Below are 21,510 nucleotides of genomic sequence, written 5' to 3'. Positions count from 1 at the left end.
TATCAGAAGCACATGGGAAGGAAAAAGTCAGGTGGTTGCCTGATGAGCACCTGACTCCTATAAAGGCTGAAAGAGCTCTATTGAGAGAGAGCGCTCCAAGCAGCAGGTTGGCTCCTGTGGCAGGGGGACTCCCAGGAAGACAGTCTATAGCAAGGGTGGCCAAATTGTGGCTCATAAGCCACATGAGGCTCTTTTACAATTAAAGTGTGGCTCTTGGAGGCCCCCATGCCCCTCCCCCATTCTCCACCTACCAGACTTGGGGGTGGGCAGAGCTTGGGACCTCTGCCTTACAGCAGAGTGGTGGGGTAGGGGCTTCTGTCCAGCGGGGCTTCAGCCCCAAAGGGAGCACCTGCCAGGGCTTCGGCAAGAGCAGAGCTGAAGTCTTGTGCCCGGCACGTGCCTTCAGCAGGGCAGAAGCCCCAGGCCTTGGCAGCTGTGCCATAGCTTTTGAACTTCTGAAGATTGTTGTACGCGGCTCAGAGGGTCAGTAACTTTGGCCACTTCTGGTCCATAGGAAGACTGGGGAAGAGTTGCCTGGCAGGGGTGGTGGAACAAGTTGTATAGTGGGGGTGCTGAGAGACACTGAACCAAACTGTAAACCCTGATGGAAACCACTTCAGGACAGAATGTGAGGCAGCACTCCCAGCACCTATGTTGCCAGGTGCAGAGAGGCTCCGGCAAGAAAGCCCTCGGGTTGAGGGAAGGGTGGCTGCTGGATTTATGTTGAACTCTTTGATTTTGGGGTTTGCTAAAGATTGTCAATGCAACCAATAAATGGTACCATGAGGAAAGGGACTGAACAGACTCAGAGTGTCATGTTTCATCCTTCCTGAGCAGAGGGGACAGGATAGCAGCCTACACCAATACATCCTGAGGAATACTGGGACACAGTTTTTGAATACCTCCCAGGATTTGTACTAAGGTAGAACATTCCCCCAGCCAAAAAAAAAAGAAAAATCCTACGAAAAGCCAGAGTTCTGTGGTCATTAAACAAATGAACCTTATGTTGTATTCCTATAACAAGTTTAAACAGCTTCAAGAAAGTTAATGTAAAACTATACTCTGAAATTAGATAAAAATATGTTGGTTGGACAAGGCAAATTGTATACAAATAGCTCTAGTCACCCCAAGTATCTACCAGGGGAACTTAGTCATAAATTCATAGTTTCTCGGCCACTCCCTTGCTGCACTGGGCAAACTTCCAGAGATGAATGACAAAGCAAAGAAGCACTTTTCATATCCTGTGTTTGTTCTGGCAAGCACTCAGTATAAACTCTTCCATTAATGGTAATTACAATAATGCAGAGAGTTGGTGAATCAATATTTTCCCTCAGATAAATTAGCATATTCCTCAGGGCAACATCCACAAGCAGGTCTTGGATCTCACATCTTGCACATTTGGATCCTTCTCTGAGACAGAGGGCATTTAGGGCCACTCTCATAGCTGGTGTAAATCAGCATAGCTCTAATGAAATTATGACTTCAGTGAAGCTGTGCTAATTTACACCAGGTGAATATATGGCCCACAACATTAGGAAAACCCATAAAAAGCTGGCTGGGCCATGATATTGGACTACATCTAGCACACTGTAACATTAAAGAAAATATGAAACTCCCCGTCACTAAATATATGTTAATGTTAACAGCACTATGAGCTGGATCATGTCTTAAAGGCACAACCCTGCACTGAATGGGTAAGGAGGGACTATGCTACAATGGTAGCCCAGGAGGAATTCTTCCTGGGGTTATCAAAGTGTGCACGCTGCAGCTCTGCCACCCTTGAAATGGATGCAGTGTGTGCTCTCCTCACGTCTGGCCTCACCTGCTGGTCCACACAGAGACTCTACCGCCCTGTGCCTGCCCCCTTTGTGGAGGAAAGCACTCCTGTGGTAGCTCAGTGGAGCAGGATGAGGGGTGAAAAGCACAAGGAGCTTTTACCCCAGCCATTGTGCCCCCTGCACAGGGGACATTAACAATCTGATACGATAAACAAAACCAAGAAACTCTTTACAGTATTAAAAAGCCAAACAAAATTCAATATTAAGTTCAAGAGTAAAAGGGAGTAATACAGGCAGGGCCTGATTCTTACATTAGAAAGAGCAGTAGGTGTAAACCCTCAAAGTACTCGCCATGCAGATCTAAGAAACGCACTTCAAGGCAAAGGTCTTTGTTGATTTAAGTAAGAATTTGCTCTCCATGTCACAAAGCAGAAACTTTCTGCTCATTTGCATTGGCATGAATCAGCAAGAGAACCTTTACACAAGAAAGAATTTGATTGAAAAATTAGCTGTCATTACTACTCTAACAATCTGGAAGACACAACTTAAAACAAATGCCTCCTTTTAACAATGATGTGCCAGTTGCTTTACTCCTATCATCTAGAACCTTAGAGTTGCTTAGAGTCCAAAAGACTCAGTGGCCCAAATTCAAAGCTCATGTGCATAAGTTACACTTGATGAGTGGGTGTAAATCATAAGACTAGATCATTACTCCAACAACTGCTTTTTGTGCGGTTGCAGAGGGCAGCTACGTTGGCTTTACGCCAGTGGCTTCTGCCAGCCCTCAGCCCTATTGCAGGAGATGTGTCAGAGCTGGCTTGGGCGACACTGCACTGATCCCTGGTCAAAGGACCGTTGTAGCCTAAACTACCATAAATTAGAGCAGCCCTGTCGATAGTCTAACTTGTGTCAGGGGATGACCCAACCCCTGGCTCTGCTAAAACCAGGGGAAGCACGAAGGTAATTTAGAGCCACATCTGCCTCCACAATCATTGGCTGTGCCAAAGTGAGCAAGTTGGTCAGTCAAAGATAATCTAAATGGGTGTAATGTACACACAAGGGACTTTATACGCCTCTCACTGACATCAGTGCAAGCCAGAAATAACCCATTGAAGTTCAGAGGAGTTGCGTTACTGTAATATTGTAAGTGAGATCAGAAGCTAGTCCTGTAGGTATGGATGAAGGTACTTGTTACATGAACTTACAGTCTCACCTCTCAATTTAGTTACTTGTGTTTAATGTGTCTGAGAAGCACTGTGCATATAAAAGCAATTGCACTACAATCTCACCTTCTCTCATAGAGGCTAAAACATTAAATGAAAAGCAGTATAGGATGAAGGAAGCATCGCTGTCATTTTCAGACACCATCATGTAAATCCCAGCCACAGCTATAGCAGAATGAAACACACAACAGCAGTGAATCCCATTTGGTACTGTAGTTTTAACATGTCAGGCAGTTGTTCGGAGGAGGCAGGTGAGGAAAGGTTTCACCTGTTTTACAAGAACATCTATGCTCTCCATGAGGAAGAGATACAAAAAAAAGTTTGTCTTCAAACTATAGGGAAGAACAGCAATCTCACTGTTTGCAGATACAGCCAACGAGGAAGTAGTCACAGGAAATATTAAGAAAGACTGTGGTGCTTGCTGACTTTCAGTTTATTTATTTGCATACAAGAAACTCAACGGCAAAAACAGCCTCACCTGTCTGGTCAAGTTCAAGTGAACAGTAGGGAATGCTCATGGATTTGAACAGCTCCTTCACCTGCATAAAGCACAGTGTATAAATACTGACATTAATACAAAGCATTGAACACCAAAATTTTCCTTCTTCCCTCTGCTAGGCCACTCATTTATCCTCTTATGTGCTAGCTACATCTAGCCCATAAGAATCCTCCCACTGAGAGGCAATGTAGACGAATAGCTAGAGAAGAAACTCACAGGTCATAGGTTCTCTTCCTGGCTCTGCCACTGCCTCATTACGTCCTTGCACAAGTCACTTAGCCAGTCTCTGGGACACACTGGGCCTTACTCCCAATGCTGAGCAGTTACTGTCTTGCACAAGAAATTCCACTGACAGGCTACATGCCAGTGATATAAGTTGGAGCAGTTCCAAGGCTGCTCTAACTCATCCAGAGGCTGAGAACAGTGTAAACTGGCCCACAGGATCAGGGAGCTGGAATTGGCTATCCAATGCCCTTCCTCCATTACACTCCCCTCCCTAAGCCAACAAGAACTCAGATGCAGGGTCAAATCTAGCCTTGAGTTTTCATTATAAATTTAATATTGACAAGCCCTCTAAAATCCACTAAAAAGGAGTCATGTTAGCCTCATAACTGCTAAGTGAGGAGTGAGTTAGATTGTTCTGCCATATTAGAAGTTAGTTGGGCAAGGTATTCATTAATTCTGACTCCTTAAAAATAGAGGTGAACACCAAAGTTCAAAATGTCTTATTTTTTCCTCCATTTTTGCCACTCTGTCCTTATAATCAATGACCTGAGAAAATCAGACACTCATAATATCTTATCTATCCATTATAAGTTTCATTTTACTATTGATCACAAGTACTAGAATGATAGAATCTTATTTGTGCTGTTGCTGTTCTGCTCTGTGGCTTTTAAAGTCTTAGGGCCCAATCTTGCTTCCATCCAAAGTTAAGCTTGATTTGGGTAAGAGCAAGATGTTGGATGACTTGAGCTAGAATTCAGTTTAAAATACTGTACATTAACAGTAGGGCTTCTGGTTTTCAGTTTTACACTGATAACACCAGTAAAACACTAGTGACAAAAAAATGAAATCAGTGCCTATTCAATAAACACTGGGAAAACTCTAGAAATGGTTACTTGTATCTAAGGGCTTGTCTACATGGACCAGTAACGCAAACTACGGCGGTGATTTCTAATGCACTTTAACGCAGTGTTTTTCAAAGTTTAGGTCATGACCCACTACTGTGTCGCGGCATGTAAGGCACTGGGTTCCCTTGCTCAGCACACTGGGACTGAGCAACTCTGGTCAGCAACCCCAGCCCATTGCCCTGACCCCCTCCTGCACCTTAACCCCTGGCCCCAGCCCTGAGCCCCCCCAAACCCCTCAGCCCCAGCCCAGAGCCCTGACCCTCTCCCGCACCCGAACCCCCTTCCCCAGCCCAGAGCTCCCTCCCATACCCTGAACCTCTCATTCCTGGCCCTACCCTGCAACCCTCACCCCGACCCTCTGTCTCAGCCCTGAGCCCCTCTCTCATCCTAAACCCCTCAACCCCAGCTCTGCTAGGTCATGGGCACCAATAATTTTCTTCAACTGGGTCCCCAGAAAAAAAGTTTGAAAACCACTGTTCTAATGTGTTGTGCATTAATTTGTCCATGTAAACCCTTAGATTCCATAGTGTGCATTAATGCAGCGCTGTTTGAAAAAAGTACTACATCAACGTGCACTAGGGAACATTAACAAATAATCTCTTCATACAAAGAGAAAGCGCCTTAGTGCCCTGATTTCAGACATCTACATAAAATTGCTAAATTAAAAATAATTAATCAAAAATTGCTAAAAATAAATCCTGAAAAACAGAAGCCCTAATTAACAGGAACAATGAGGCTGTGCTCTAAGATAGATCCCTCTGCTAATGTGGGCCTGGACTTGAGACTCTAATGAATAAAATCTTATTCCAATTGCCCATCATTTTTAAAACTGATTTATTAACTTGAAATAAAAACTTCTGTTCCCCTTTAAGAAAACCTAAATTATTTTTTAATTACATCCATTAGAGTAAAAATATACAATAATGTGTAGAGACATATGCAGGTAGTTAAATAATAAGTGGGAAATATCTTTATGTAGATAGGAATTTCCTTCTGGGAACTTCTTAACCTGCATAAGAGTTAAACAATTTATCCATAACAGAAAGAAAAAATGGTCATCTTTTAACAGAAAGATAATCCTTAGTTAATCAAACCCAATGAATACGTGAAAAAGACAGAAACTACTCTTCGCAGTTCTGTTTCTCCAAAGGACAAACCAGATAAATTAACTTTTCAAGAAATCTCTGAATAGCAGAGCAAGGGTATTACAGAAGCAAGGTAACTCAAGAAGTGGCATTGACAATGGGATGATAAATTCTACACCAGAATTAATAAGAAATCTCATCTGGGTCACCTATCTGAGGGACTGACTCAAACCCTTGATGTCAATAGGAAAACTCTAATTTAGGATCAGACCCTGAATGAATGGGCTGAGATGCTGAGCCAAAATTTAGCCCTCGCAGGTTAATTTCCAGGCGGAGAACATCTGGAAACAGAGCATTCTATGGCCCTCACTCAGCAAAGCACTTCAGCATACGCTTAGGTTTAAACACGTGCTTAAATATGCCCCACTGAAGTAAACATAAAGTAAACTTAAGCACATGCTTAAGTACTTTGCTGAATTGAGGTCTATGAGCTGGAAGGTCAGGACCAGATATTTGTCAGGGACAGTGGGATGGGTGTCAGATGTAGGAGCGGTCTGCAGCTGGGATGAGAGACCAGACATACACTTTGCAGGAGATACACTTTACAGGGGAAAAAATAGGAAGATGATTCTGGCTATAGTTGGACTAGGAAAAGTAGAGGAGACAGCAACTAAGATCTTGATCTTGAAAATGACTTCACATGGACAGACTCCTGTGCTCATGCGGAGCCATGCTGAAGTCAATGGGATCTTGCAACTCAGTTACGTTAGTGAAATGAAGAACAGTGAACTTGTAAGATATGACAAATCCTGCATATCTCTGCATGAAAATTAACTCATTACCTTAGCAGAGAGACTGCACGCTGTGTTACTGAAGATCATAACAGTGTTTTTATCTATGTAGGCCTGTATTTTAAACTGCAGGTCCTTATCTTTATTTTTGCAGCAAGCTGTAATGGCTTGTCCATTGTTTGCATTCTGAGCTTCATGGTGATAATCTTCTGTTGCTATAAGAAATTAAAACAAAGTGGAGTAACCAAAAACCAGATTGTAAAATGGTTTATGATAAAGATGACATGCTGATAAGAGGTTCAGATGAAATTAAAATATTAATGATTTATTTCAAAGGGTTTTTTAAAACAATTCCATATTTTTAGTCAGCTGGTTCCATTGTTATTTCTCTGTCTCTTCTCACCCACCAGCAGGCAAAGTCTAAGGGTAGGATTATACTTGGAGTTGGGGAGTTGATTCCCAGCTCATGTAGACACACTCATGCTAGCTTCCATCAAGCTAGTGTGCTAAAAATAGCAGTGTAGCTGCAGTAGCAATGGCAGTGGCAAGTGGCAGCATGGGCTAGCTGCCCTGAGTACCAACCCACCTGAACCCCAAGAGCACACACTTGGCATGACTAGCCTGTGCTGCCACTCACAGCTGCCCATGCTACCTCAGCTACTGTTTTTAGTGTGCTTCCTCAAAGAGAGCTAGCGTGAGTATGTCTACATGAGCTGAGACTCGCACCCCTAACTCCAAATGTAGACACAGCGTAAGAGCATGAAATCAATGGCGGATTAATGATTTTGCTGCCCTTAGGCCCTGAAATAATTGTCGCCTCGCCCACTCCTGGCCCCGCTCCGACTCCACCCTTTCCCCGCCCCCATTCCAACCCCTTCCCCAAAGTCCTGCCCAACTCCGCCCCCTCCCTGCCCCTATTGGATCCCTTCCCCAAATTCCCACCCCAGCCCCACCTCTTCCCCCAGCGCACCGCATTCCCCCTCCTCCCCCACGAAACAGCTGTTTCACGGCACAAGCACTGGGAGGGAGGGGAGAGAAACAGGACGGTGGCACGCTCGCAAAGGAGGCGAGTTGGAGCAGGGGAGCTTCTCCGTGGGTGCTCAAATTTGCCACCCTAGGCCTAGGCCTTGTCAGCCTAGGTAATACTACACAGCTGCATGAAATGCTGAACTCACTGAAGCCAATGGCAAAACTCCCACTGACTTCAATGAGGCCAGGATTTCACTGCATGACATTTTATGAAAACTCCTTACCATTCACATTTTTTCCCTGGAAATTATAACTGAGATAAGCTTTCAGGATTTGGCTCTGTTCCTGCAATCAGATCCATGCAGGAAGATCCCTGAATCCTTGTAGAACCTAATTACTGGTGTCCACATATTCAGATCTGGAGCCTTCAGCATCATCAGCTAAGTAAGCATCAGTGTTCCAAGAGAGACTCAAACCTTTATCATATTCTTTTCGCACATGACTGTGGCACGTTTTCAGTGGAGCATATGGGGATTTAGTCATAAGGCTCTAATTAATGTTAATGGAGATGTTTTACATGAGGGTAAGCAGATTATTTGCTCATCTTAAATGTTTCCAGAGCATTCACAATATAAATTACACAAGCCTAATATAGAATAAGGTTGTAGCAATTAATTCAGTAGCTCCTAAACTTTAATAATACGTCTCTTAATGACAGAATTTACTACTAATTATTTACTCCAGTATCTGAACATTTCCATCTTCCATTTTATTTTGAAGTAAATAAAACTGGTTAAAATAAACTTAAATATAAAACTACTGCAGCTTTGTAATATAACAAATGTCATTAATAGGTCTCATAAAAAGCTTTAAATGGACACATTTAGCTATAATTTATAAGAACCATCCCATAGGAACATTAATTCTTAGCACTTAAGCTCTGATTCATCAATTTCAGTAGTAAATACCTTTGTGGCTCTGGAACAGCCTATTTTCAGATTATTTTCAAGCAAACATTACCTAATGGTATCATTTGTCCTGTCTCTCCATTACCACCCTAATACATGTTATTCATCCTTGTCATGTCATGTTTGAATTTGGAACCCAAACCCACAAACTAAACGGGATTACTTGTATGTGTAAGAACTGCATACATGACTAAGGGTTTACAGCATTGGGTCCTAAAATTGTGAATGCCTCATGGTTAAAACTGCATCTTTTAATTATTTGTAAAGCACCAGATACATGTATAATGTAATAAAAAAATATATTTCATAGAGATACAAATAATAGCTAAAATATATTTATATTTTACATTTAATAAAATTCAAACCATTATATAATCTAACATTTCATGATCTTTTGGACATAACCATATCAATTAGTTTGTTTTTTTATAAAAACTAATGTATTTCTGAACAATGGAAGATCATTTTAACATGACTAATCAGATGCAGCATACTGTACGTGGCCTAAACAAAGTATGTGATTAGTCTCTGTAAAGTCTCTATTGTCACTTGTTTGAGATGACCTGCATATCTGGGCTTCCTGCTTTGATGCTCTTAGTTATTGTGGTCAACACAAAATTGGGGCAACCACAATAACAACAACTAGCTCTTATGGCAGACATTTAATGGATTAAAAACTGGCTAACTAAGAGCTTTCAAAATGTAATTGTAAATGAGGAATCGTCATAAAGTGGGTGTGTTTCCAGTGGGGTTCTGCAGGAATTAGTTCTTCGCTCTGTGGTATTTAACATTTGTATCAGTGACGTAGAAGAAAACATAAAATCATCACTGAAAAAGTCTGCAGGAAGTGGCAAAAAAATTGAGGAAGTGACAAATAATGAAGTGGACAGGTCACCAACTGAGAGCAATCTGGAGTGCTTAGTAAAGTGGGTACAAGCAAACTGTATCTGTTTTAATATGAGTAAATGTAAATTAGGGATGTAAGAGTTTAATCAGTAAACTGGTTAGCCGATAAGCTTGATGCTTATCAGTTTCTGTTAATGATTAAACTCCGCCCAGGGTCCCAGATGCCTGGGGTCCCTCCAGGCTGCCGGCTCTGCCATCTGCCATGCTGGCATCCCTGCACGGCTGGCATCCCAGCTGCTACCCCATGCCAGGACTCTGATGCTGCCTGGCATCCTGGCACGCCCCGAGTCCCTCCGGCCTCCCAGCTCCCTGCCCGCGGTCCCTCCCAACAGTGGGGATCCCTGGGGGGGCGGCAGCAGAGCACCACGTAAAATGTGGGGGTGCTGCAGCATCTCCTGCACCACTAGTTCTCCGGATAAATGTTTAACCGTGTAACTGATAGACTCTGAATCGGTCACATGGTTACTGTTTTCACACGTTATTTACATCCCTAATGTAAATATCTAGGGACAAAGGATGTAGGTCAAACTTACAGGATGGATGACTATAATCTGGGAAGCAGTGACTCTGAGAAAGATTTAAGGGCTATGGTAAATAATCAACTGAACAGGAGATCCCAGTGTGATGCTGTAACCAAAAGAGTTAATGCAATACTGGAATGCAGAAATGGGAATATTGAGCAGGAGTTGAGAGGTTACTGGTGCAACCACTACTTGAATACTGTGTCCAGTTCTGGTGCCCACAACTCATAAATTGATAAACTGGAGAGGGTTCAGGGAAGAGCCACGAGAATGATTAAAGTATTAGACAAATGCCTTATAGTGATTGAGCTTTTTGAGTCTATCAATTTAGCTCAATGAAAAGAAGGCTAAGGGGTGACTAGATTACAGTCTAAGTATCTACCTGGGGATCAATATTTAATAATGAGCTCTTCAAACTGGCAGAGAAATATATAATACAACCCAATGGCTAGAAGTTGAAGCTAGACAAATTCAGCCTGGAAATAAGGCATAAATTTTTTAAGAGTGAGAGTAATTAACTACTGGACAAAGGGATGCAGTAGATTCTCCATCACGGACAATTTTTAAATCAAGATTGGATGTTTTTCTAAAAGATCTGCTCTAGGAACTATTTTGGGGAAATTCCAGGGTCAGACTAGATGATCACAGTGGTCCCTTCTGGCCCTGAAAATCTATGAATCTGTTACTCCTTTAACTCTTTGGCAGACATTTATCTACCCTTAGTCATCCTGTTCCTTCCACCTCTATTCTTGACGGCTATCTTGGTCCTATCAAGAAAAATCCTGCAATATTTGTAATCTCTAAATACACTGTTTGGTGGGCAATATCTTGTGGTGAACTGGTTCTGGTTCATAGGTGCCAGAGATGATCAAACTGGTGTGCGTGAGGGTGAGGGGGAAGAGGAGGGTCAGGCTGGGGCAGGGGGCATTCCCTCCACAGCTCTGGGAAGGAGATGTTTTGGTTGGTTGGCTTGCTCCCACTACCACCATAAACACCCTTCTTGTAGAATCACGAAAATATAGGGCTGGAATGGACCTCAAGAGGTCATCCAGTCCAGTCCCCTGCACTGTAGCAGGACCAAGTAAACCTAGATCATCTCTGACTGTTTGTCCAATCTGTTCTTAGAAACCTACAGCAATGGGAATTCCACAACTTCCCTGGGAAGACAGTTCCAGAGTTTAACTACCTTTATAGTTAGAAAAAACTGTCTAACATTTGACCTAAATCTCCCTTGCTGCAGATTAAGCCAATTACTTCTCCTACCTTCAGTGGATGTGGAGAACAATTGAGCACTATCCTCTCTATAACAGCCCTTAACATATTTGAAGATTTATCAGGTCCTCCCTCAAACAATCTTCTCTTCTCAAAACTAAGTTTCCCCAGGGTTTTTTTTTAACCTTTCCTCATAGGTCAGCTTTTCTAAACCTTATATCAATTTTGTTGCTTTCCTCTGGACTCCCTCCAATTGCCCCCATCTTTCTTAAAATCTAATGCTCAGACTTGGACATAGTACTCCAGATAAGACCTCACCTGTGCCAAATACAGTGGGACAATTACTTCCATGTCTTCCACATGACACTCCTGTTAATACTCCCCAGAATGAAATTAGTCTTTTTTTTTGCAGTCCTTCTGGCACCCATGGGTGGTGATGCCCTCCTTATAACTTTTAGCCTAGTGGTTAGAGCTCTTGCCTAAGCTATAGGAGAACCCTGTTCAAATTCTCTCCCCTTTTCAGGCAGGGGAAGGAATTGAACCTCGGTCTCCCACATCCCAAGCAACTACTCCCATCATTGGGCTAAAAATTGTAAGGTGGACACCACCATTGGACAGATTTTGAATGGGACCCAATCTAATCAGCAGCCTCTCAGCACACTTCCAAGATCAGGCCCTGCATGTAAGATAGGTGCCTATCTTCCCTGTTTGTCAATACTCCTGTGGCTTAGGCAGGAGACAGGTGTCCAGATGCCTAGAGGGAGGTAGTAGTGTGCACGTTCAGAGGCAGAAATTTAGGTACCAAGGGAACTTATACCCTGAAAATGTAGGTGTCAAATGAGTTTAGACGTCTACAGAGTTCAATAGTTTGTGGATCACTAAAGAGCCTAAAACTGGGACTCAGGCATCTAAAAACTTTTGTGAATCTAGCCCCAAGTGCTTAGGAATTCAGTCTCATCATCCTCATTTTACAGATGGGGAAACCAAGGCTCACAGGACTGAAGTGACTTGTCCAAGGTCACCCAGCAGAGCTGGGAATAGAATCCCGAGTCCTAGTCCACTGCACCATCTACTAAACAACACTGCCTCAACACACACCAGTAAAACTATTCCTTCCTGCACCATTTCTATCTATTATTAACTATCAGGTATGCATTTTAGTGACACAGAACATCACAAGCAAACACAGGAAAGAGGACCATCAACCATCACCTAAAGTGAATGTGGTCAAAGGAAACCAAGCTTTCCTAGGCAGTGTCCCAGCATCTCTGAAAGTGTTTTGAGGCTAAGTGTAGAATGAGTCAGCCGCAGAAGAGATTCCAAATCCGAGAGATATGCTATCTAGAAACTGTCAGGTGTTAGCAGCGTGGCAAAGGCAGACCTGACAGTTCTAGAAGGGTGTAATATTATAACTTTATTAAATTCAAGCATGACAATATTCAAAATAAAACAAAGTGAATAAAATCCTTTTGTTCAATACTGTACACATGATGCAGAAATACCAGTGCATTTTCTATAGCATGTATTTCACCTTCATTTAGTTTGTACTAAAACATAAAAGTAAGCTTTAAAATAGCTCAAATAGCTCATTCAGCAATTTAAACTGTCAACAGCTTGTTCATTTCTATAAGAAGAGCATTTTCCTTATGAACTTCCATTAGGGAGCACCTCTTCTCTTGTGCTTATCTATAAAAGGATAAATATGTGGTTCAAGGCAGATATATCAGTCTTAGAATGATTAAATCTTTTAAATATGACCTGAAAAAGGTTACCTCGGGGTAATTATAAACATCTGAGTCTAATTAAGGACTGCCTGTGACCTTTAGAAATCTCTTCCAGTGAGAGTGAGGGAGAGAGGTGAGGTGAGGTGAGGTGAGGGATGAGAAGCAAGCAGCAGAAGGGCTGTGTGCAGTGACGGAGGAGGGGAGGCTTTTCCAAATAAGAGACGTTTTTCTCTATAAGGGAAATGAGTTTATTTCTGTTTGGGGAGGGGGGCCTTGGTTCCCAGCATAGCTGGGCACAGAGTGGGTGGCTGGCAATTGGTAGCCAGCATATGAAGAGGCATGCTCCAGTGGGAATTAGGAAATACACTTTTTTTTGTTGTTTTTGTTTAAAGAAGCCCTCAGGCTAAACCTCAGGCTTCCTCTGTAAATATTGTAAATAAGCTAATGTGAAGAACTAAACCTCCTGAGTAGGACTGATTTACCCCAGGCTTCACCAGCGCCAGAGGAAGAAATGCTGAGTCCTGAAATCACTAAAGAGTTGCACTGTCACAACAGTTTGCTCCAATTTCTTCATCATCCAACTTACAAAATGCATCTGTTCAGAAATAATTTAAAAGTGGTTATGCCAACTGACATATCTGGATTAAAACAAATGTGAAATAACCTAAACTCTTGAGGAACTTTAACAAGGCTAAACAAAACACATAGGAATAAAAAAAATGCATATTGAACGAGCATTAGGCTGGCAAGAAAATGTGCTGGCAGTTCATATATTAAGGGGTAAGTCCTGCTCTCAGTTACTACTGAAGTCATTAAGGGTATGCCTACACTACAAGTGCTGCAGCTATGCAACGCTAATGCAGTAGTATAGACACTTGGTACCGCAATGGAAGGGATTTTTCTATTGCTGTAGAAAATCTGCCCCCTGGAGAGGTGGTAGCTGGGTCAACCTAGTGGTGTCTCCACAGCGGTTTAGATTGGCTTAATTATGTCTCTCAGGGGTGTCGATTTTTCACACCCTTGAGTGACATAGCCAATCTAAATTTTAGATACAGACTAGGCCTAAGATTGCACTGATGTAAGCAAGGGCAAAATTGAGCCCACGGTCTGCAAGTTTGCATCCATCAACAGTAATGCTATGTGAACACAGCTATGAAGCACTGTTTCTGTTATATTTTAAAAGTCCACACATACAATAATATGGCAGAAACGTTAACAGGAAACGGCACAAAGAGAAATAAAATGAGTTTGGGCCCAATTCATCACTGCGTGACTCCAGTTTTATGCTGATGTAATTTAACTGATTTCAGTACAGTTACACTGGCATAAACGTAGAGTAATACAGCAGTGATTTGGGCCCATTATCTTTATACCATGAAGTTGTGTTGGATTTTGGGGCTCTGCCAGCTATTTTTAGCACAAGAAAATCTGCAACAGTGATTTTCAATAGTAACAATACTTTGCAACTCTACCCACAAAGGGCCAGATACCAAACTCATTCCAAGATTCCAATTAGAGTTTTTCCATGCACACCAGCGACAAGGAATTGAGTCCCAAGAGTGCAACCCTCAACTCCTACTGAAGTCAATGGAAGTGGAAGGCACTCAGCACCTCACAAATTTGGACTGAGATGTGGAGGCGGGGGAGATAGAGGAGACAAAACTGGGATGAAGACATGGAGCTGGGGGGGAGGGGGAGATTCTATGGACAATATAGTATGTGATCATGTGCAAGGCTAAGATTTAGTCATGGGTATTTTTAGTAAAAGTCATGGACAGGTCACAGGCAATGAACAAAAATTCACGTCCCCATGACCTGTACTATATACCACTGACTAAATCTTGGGTGCTCTGGGAGGGTTCTGGGGGCGCAGCTGCTGCTCTGGAAGGAGGGCTCTGGGGCACTCGCTGGTGCTGGGGGGGGCCCTCCAGGGCACCTGCTGGGAGGGGTTCTGGGCACCCACTGGTGCTTGGGCGGGAAGGCATTCAGGTGCCTGCTGGTGCTCGAGGTGGGAGGGCAGCCCGGGATCGCCACCGCGGCTGTTGGCAAAGGGACAGCCTGGGACCCTGGTGCTGGTGCGGGGGGCGGGGAAGAGCAGCAGCCTGGGACCACCACCGCTAGTGTTAGCATGCGGAGGGGCAGCAGCCAGGGACTGCCGCCGCTGCTGGGGGCTGGGGAGGGTGCGGCTGACCCCAGGGCTGCCCCAGCTGCTCCGGCAGCTCTTGGGTCAGCCACAACTGCCGGCTGCAGAAGTCACAGAGGTCCGGAAAGTCACAGAATCTGTGACATCCATGACAGACTCGCAGCCTTAATCATGCGTGATGATTTGGGGAATTTTTCTCTGTATAGTTTAGGAATTCTGTTTGAGATTATGAACTCTGTATGTTTAAGCCCTTATGATTCTCTTTACTGTATTCCTGCCTCAAATACCTTAACACCAAGGAGACAGGGAGGGGTGCCTGAGTGGCTGTCTCTGAATAGGATAGTAGTTAGACTATAAGCACCTGAACAGATCTTGCCCAAACACAGCAATGGGATAGATCCATCCTCCAGCTTGTCTGTGGAGAGCTGGGGATACAGACACAGCCAGGGCTGCCCAGAGGATTCAGAGGGCCTGGGGCAAAGCAATTTTGGGGGCCCCTTCCATAAAAAAAAAAAGTTGTGATACTATAGAATACTATATTCTCATGGGGGCCCCTGTGGGGCCCAGGGAAAATGCCCCACTTGCCCCCCCCGGGCGGCTCTGGACACAGCGTCTGTGCCCAGGAAGTACGCTAGAAAGGCCAGAGAGAGAGAGGCTGAAACCAAACTGGGATGCAGAGGAGCTTAAAAAAAAAAAGAAAAAAAGCACATATGCCCAGCATGTGAAGCAGGGCAGTTTAGTGAGCATCCAGAAGGATGAATTTGACCAGAGCTGTGACATCATGTAATTAAAGACACTATCACAGTGCATACTCCCAACAAGGCTGAATTAAAGTGGCAACCTTAATTCTAGCATTTCATAACTCGAGTGCTTGACTTTGCAACCATAATGTTCCTTGAATATAGTGCATTTTTATGTAATAGGTTATATGTTTAAAAAGCAAAGAAAAACAGAAAACATATATATTATATGGTACAGTAAACCACTCACTGTTTAAAAACTCCACAATACCATAGTATAAAAGCAGGAGTAAAGAGAAGAGCATCTGCCTTTCAAGAGAAATGTTCTACTAGGAAAATTATAATATACTATAACTTTTTTTCTTAAATAAATTTAGCTTTCAAGTGATAGCAAAATTGGCAAGGAAAATTATGACTAATTACTGGCAGCATTTTTTTTATTTAATATCTTTCTTGATCTTAACATTAAACCAATAATTCTGAATTTGTAACATTACTTTGATTTCCATGACAACAGTCTAGGGGTTTTGGAACAGGAAGGAAATAAAGGACTTCTCCCAGTGCTACCACTGCAGCTGCAATCTGTTTTTATCTCACCAGCTTGATCAGCACTAGCATGGGTATGTTTCCTTGATCTGGGAGTCAAACCCTCAGCTTGAAGTATAGACATATGCTTAGATTCAGACTAAACCATCTGAAGTTGTGTTAGCACTGTAACCAAGGTGGGATTGTTTTTGCTTGTCAAGTCATACCTTACTAGTAACCTGCGAAGTGGGAACGTCATTAGTGTTCCTTTGATTCCCTAATTAGTACTGTGGGAACCCTCTGCTCTGCATGTACAAGCACAGTAGGACTGGCTTGACAGCATCACCTTAAGCAGTTAATAGATTTTGGTTATTTCAGTTAGGATAAAAACTTACAATGCTGGCTTCTGCCATGCTCTTAATTCTACAAACTGGCTCAGATTTTGGTATAATTTTTTTAAAATGATACTTAGAGAGACATGCCTGTTGTTGTGAATGTGTCTCATGATATCTTACTGTAAAATAAACTTCATCTTTCCATTTGTCCTCCCCTGCTATGTTGAGTCTCCTATAGACTCCTATCCTGTAAGAAGATGTACTGGCACATCTGTTTGCAAGATCGGTGCCTTAGGGCTGGTCTACAAACAGAAATTGCTAAATTCTGTTTCTAAACTGATTTATCTAAACCAGTGCCAACCTCCTTGTGTAGAGGTTCTTAAATTGGTTTATGGGTGCCTTATATGGATTTAGCTTAATTGGATTACTGGTTTGACTGAATTGATTAAGAAACAAATTTAGTTAAACTGGTGCAATTTCTGTGTGTAGACCAACTCTTCAGTTGTTGCTCCATGGAGAAGGGACTTAACAAATACATTAAACTGTCAACAGCCATGCAGATCTATGGAACTGTGGCTCAGATCCTGCCATCCTCACTCACAATGACCAGCACTTTACTAGATTTCAGTGTGGCTCTTAGCACATTGAGGTACTACTTTATGTAATAGTGGCACAATCTCACCCACAGGAAGATGACAAATATATACCTATTCCTATGGGGTTAATCATAAAATTATGAAATTTTGCTCAGATTAAATGAATGAAGACTTGTGACATTTGGTTGGGCTTTTTTTTTTTTTTTTTTTTTGTGCTGTCAAGACCAAATGAAGTACTTAGAACCGCTATAGTGCTGTTTTTCTGAATGTCTCTGCATTCATGGTCTAGTATTGTGGAATTTTATCTAAAGCTAGATTGTGGCCTGGACCTACGCAATCACAGGAGGCAGTAAGGACCCTCCTGGATTGCAGCTCCAAGTGTGAGTGGAGACAGCAGAGACTGCAAGTCCAATATTCCCCTCTCTTCACCCCATGATAGCAAGGAGAAATGCATAGAGCAGTAGTTCTCAACCAGGGGTCCGGGGCCTCCAGGGGGCCATGAGCAGGTTTGAAGGGGGCCACCAAGCAGGGCTAGCATTAGACTCACTGCGGCCCAGGGTAGAAACCCAAAGCCTTACCATATGAGGCTGAGGCCCAGGGCCCTGAGCCCTGTCACCTGGAGTTGAAGCCAAAGCCTGAGCAATGTAGCTTTATAGGGGCCCCTGTGGAATAAGGCCCCAGGCAGTTGCCCTGATTGCTACCCCGGTAATGCCAGCCCTGACTTTTATATGCAGAAAACCAGCTGTTATGGCACACATGGGCCGTGGAGTTTTTATAGTATGCTGGAAGAGGCCTCAGAAACAAAAAGGCTGAGAACCCCTGGTATAGAGTATTGACCTGTGTGACCCCTCCCAAATCCACCAGATGATTATAGAACATTTATATTATGGTAGCACATATGACCACACACAGGTCGCCCCATTGTGCCAGGCATCGTACATCATAAACTACAGTCCTTGACCCAAAAAGAGTTTATAACCTAAAAGGTAAGCTATAACAGATGGAGGAGACTAACAAGCAAGTCAGGGTGGGGATAGGAGAGACAAAGTAATAAATAAATATACTAGGAGATGTGCAATTCTTCGCCATTCGGTAGTAACGATCACAACTTGCAAGCATAACTTCCAATCTGTGCTGAGTTTGCCAGGACTACAGAGAGAGGTCTTCTTCATCCCCAAAAGGGGTAAAGTAAATTACCTACCTTCTGGAGCAAGTGGAGAAGCTAGAGAAGATGGAGGAATTGTGACTGTCTGAGCAGCACAGCTTCACTATGCTTCTCATATAGAGCTGAGCCTAATGGCTCAAATGTAGCCATTAGCATTTTGCTTTGTTTTTAATTTGAGAATTTTCACACTCAGTAAATCTCCTCTCTGCATTTTGGGGAAGCTGTGTATAAAACAGATGTAAAGTGGTTTACATTATTTTACAGAACTACAAAAGTGTTTTAGTCCTGATGATTCTCCAAGTATCATATATACAAAAATGCTCTGTGGCAACAATGAAACAAAAAACAAACAACCCATATCCAACTTTGAGGAAGTGAGGGCTGTGTATTAAAAACTTTCCATAGTCCAAAAATATGCAATATTTTAGAAGTTTCCTTCAGTCTTGAATGCCCTATTAAAATATTACATATTTAAAATGGCTTTTGGTTTACTCCAGATATGCTTAGCATTTTTTTTTTAATTCCCAGTCATTCAGCATTTCAAACCCTTTACGTTTTTAAATTACTTTCAACAGTTTTTTAGTGAATGTATTCTTCATGCTAAGTGCCAGGCTGATAGCATTGAAGATGGAAGTCCTGACCTTGATTTATCCATAAATCAAATACAAAACAGACAGCTGAAGTGCAAGCTTCTTCACACTGCACTGCTAGTTGCCTCAGTTCTAACCTGGACTGGAAGGACTCTCTCTATGGATGAGAGAACAAATCAGTTTTCATATCACTTCAAAATTTGCCCTCTCTGTTGTGAGTGCTACTAAGGTGATAAGAATGTCTGTGATTTGGACACGTACCTAAGAAATCTTGCACTCAGTGACTAGTGCTACCATGCCGGTAAATACTAAATCACTATGTTTTGATGTCCTTATTCACTAGCATAGTCCTCCCTGACTAGCCCCCCTGATTTGTTAGTTTATTAATGGAGTAAAGTACGACTCAACATCATTAATTATTATTAATTACTTGCATTATCAAAGTACCTAGAAATCCCACTCATGGACCAGGTCCCTATTGTGCCAGGTGCTGTACAAAAACAGAACGAACTGACAAGTTATCAGAATTTGGCCATAAATAGATAGGAACTGAATCAACCAATCATCTTTGTTTCACATAAACCAGATCAAGATTTTGATAAGTATAAACAATCACAGAAAACAATTAAATTTCTCAAGTTAAATTTTAGAAACATATTATTATTGAAGCCTTGTCTGCAGTCACGTTTACTTCATTAAACAGATCTACGTTTTACAAAAATACATACACAGATACCTCAAAAGTCCCAGTATAAGAAGCCCCGAGTCAGCATTAGAAGAGGGAATTAAAGCAGAAAGAGCTCTTGATTTTATGTTGCCCGCCCGCATACAATTTTTAGCTTCAGTTTCTGAGACTTATGAATTCTTTTACCAGAAAAGAAAAGTGTTTCCTTGTCAGTTTATGGACTAGAACTATCAATTAATTAGCATTTGCCAAGTACTTAGAGTAAAGGGCTGCAAGTACTATGTATTATGAAGCAGACATGTAGAAAGATGGTTTATATAGTTAGCTATATAGATGCAGAGACTCACACCTAATCTATGTACAAGACCAAAATTTTCCAAAGCAACTAGTGATTTGGGGTGCTTTTATTTTTGGGCACCCCTTAGTGAGGACATCTTAAACGGGCGTGATTTCCACGGGGCAGGCACTTGGCACCTTCTGCAAATCAGACCTCAATCCATGAAGCTGGGCACCCCAAATCACTAGCCAGTGGCAGGGCTGAACATCTTGGCCGATGCCCACACAGAAGAAAAATGGCAGGATTCCCCGCTTGGCAAGGCAGGCCCCTGGCAGGGAGAGACGCGAGCAGGTGGGGGAGGCGCTGGGGAGCGGCTGCCACCTGCTAGGGGCAGAGCGAACTTTCTGCTGCGGGAGCCAAGCCCCGCTCCCTGCTACCACCTTCCTGCCCGGCTGCTGCCTGGCCCCCGTCCCCGCGAGGGGCTGGCTGCCTACCTGCTCGGTGGGGCTGCTCCCTGCTGGGGCGGGCAGCCTGCTCCGCCGGCAGCACCGCTCTGCCCTTCCTCACCGAGCTCCCCATGGCGCGGCTCTGATCGTATCCTGCTCCAGCGGCTCCCAGGGAGGGGCAGCGCCCTCTGCCAGGCCTGCTCGGCCAGCACCAGACAAGGACGCCGGGGAAGCGCCGGCTGCAGGGAAGGGAGCTGCGCGCTCTGGCTGGCGGGACCCGCGCGTCCCTTTCCTGCGAGACGAAACTCCGGTTCCGACAGCAGTAGAGCAGCCAGTAAACCCAGCCCCAGCTGCCTGCAGCGGATTTCCAGGACGTAGGGCGACCCCTGCCGGCGGACGCGTCACAGCCACTGAGTGATGGACACGATGCCCGGTCGCCTCCTGGCTCCACTGTGATTTTTTTTTTATTATTTTTTTTTAAGCTCAGGCTGTTTAACAAGCTGATCTCGCCCCTGGAAGGAGAACTGTGGAGGGGGAATCACAGCAGCTGTTTAGTGAATTGGCCTGTGCCCAACTCTACTGTCTTGAGCAACTGATGAGGGGCAGCTCCCTTGTGAGGGTATTAATTAATTAATTTAATTAATATCTTAGCAACTGGCTGAACAAGAAGTAGAACTGAGTGGGCTCTACATTTTACATTGTTTTGTTTTTGAGTGCAGTCATGTAACAAAAAGAAATCTACATTTGTAAATTGCACTTTCAGGACAAAGAGATTGCACTGCAGTACTGGTATGAGATGAATTGAAAAATGCTATGTCTTTTGTTTATCATTTTTACAGTGCAAATAGTTGTAATAAAAATAATATAAAGTGAGCACCGTACACTTTGTATTGTGCATTGTAATTGAAATCAATATATTTGAAAATGTAGAAAAATATCAAAAAATATTTCAGTTGGTATTCTATTGTTTGACAATGCAATTAAAACTGTGATTAAATGCAATTGATTTTTTGAGTTAATCGCGTGAGTTAACTGTGATTAATCGACAGCCCTAATATTTAGTCAAGCATACCTCAAACTGCTTTACATACCATAGACACCACAGGCAAGAGGTGTCTTAGAAATAAAAGATATTACTCAATTTCCTTAGAAGACCAATGCAGCTAAAATAAGGAATTGAGTAAAGGTGTGTGTGAGGATTT

At 43.0% G+C, this 21,510-nt stretch overlaps 1 protein-coding gene across 2 annotated transcripts in view; it reads right to left on the bottom strand.

Annotated features, from left to right (window-relative positions):
• Window positions 1-20,957, bottom strand: part of TXNRD1 (thioredoxin reductase 1) — a 57,712-nt gene extending 36,755 nt beyond the window's left edge. Inside the window, exons 1-3 of one of the 2 annotated variants that reach the window (XM_030544703.1) lie at window positions 20,357-20,957; window positions 6,558-6,721; window positions 3,480-3,540 (exon numbers count right to left, since the gene is read on the bottom strand). In XM_030544703.1, coding sequence (XP_030400563.1) covers window positions 3,480-3,540; window positions 6,558-6,721; window positions 20,357-20,441 — 310 coding nt within the window. In that variant the 5' untranslated portion in view covers window positions 20,442-20,957. The remainder of the gene's footprint in view (window positions 1-3,479; window positions 3,541-6,557; window positions 6,722-20,356) is intronic. The other variant, XM_030544709.1, reaches the window with a different exon arrangement.
• Window positions 20,958-21,510: the final 553 nt, after the last annotated feature.

The sequence above is a fragment of the Gopherus evgoodei genome, chromosome 1 (genome assembly GCF_007399415.2).
Source record: "Gopherus evgoodei ecotype Sinaloan lineage chromosome 1, rGopEvg1_v1.p, whole genome shotgun sequence".
In the NCBI taxonomy this organism is placed as follows: domain Eukaryota; kingdom Metazoa; phylum Chordata; order Testudines; family Testudinidae; genus Gopherus; species Gopherus evgoodei.
This window is presented reverse-complemented; position numbering and strand designations above follow the sequence as displayed.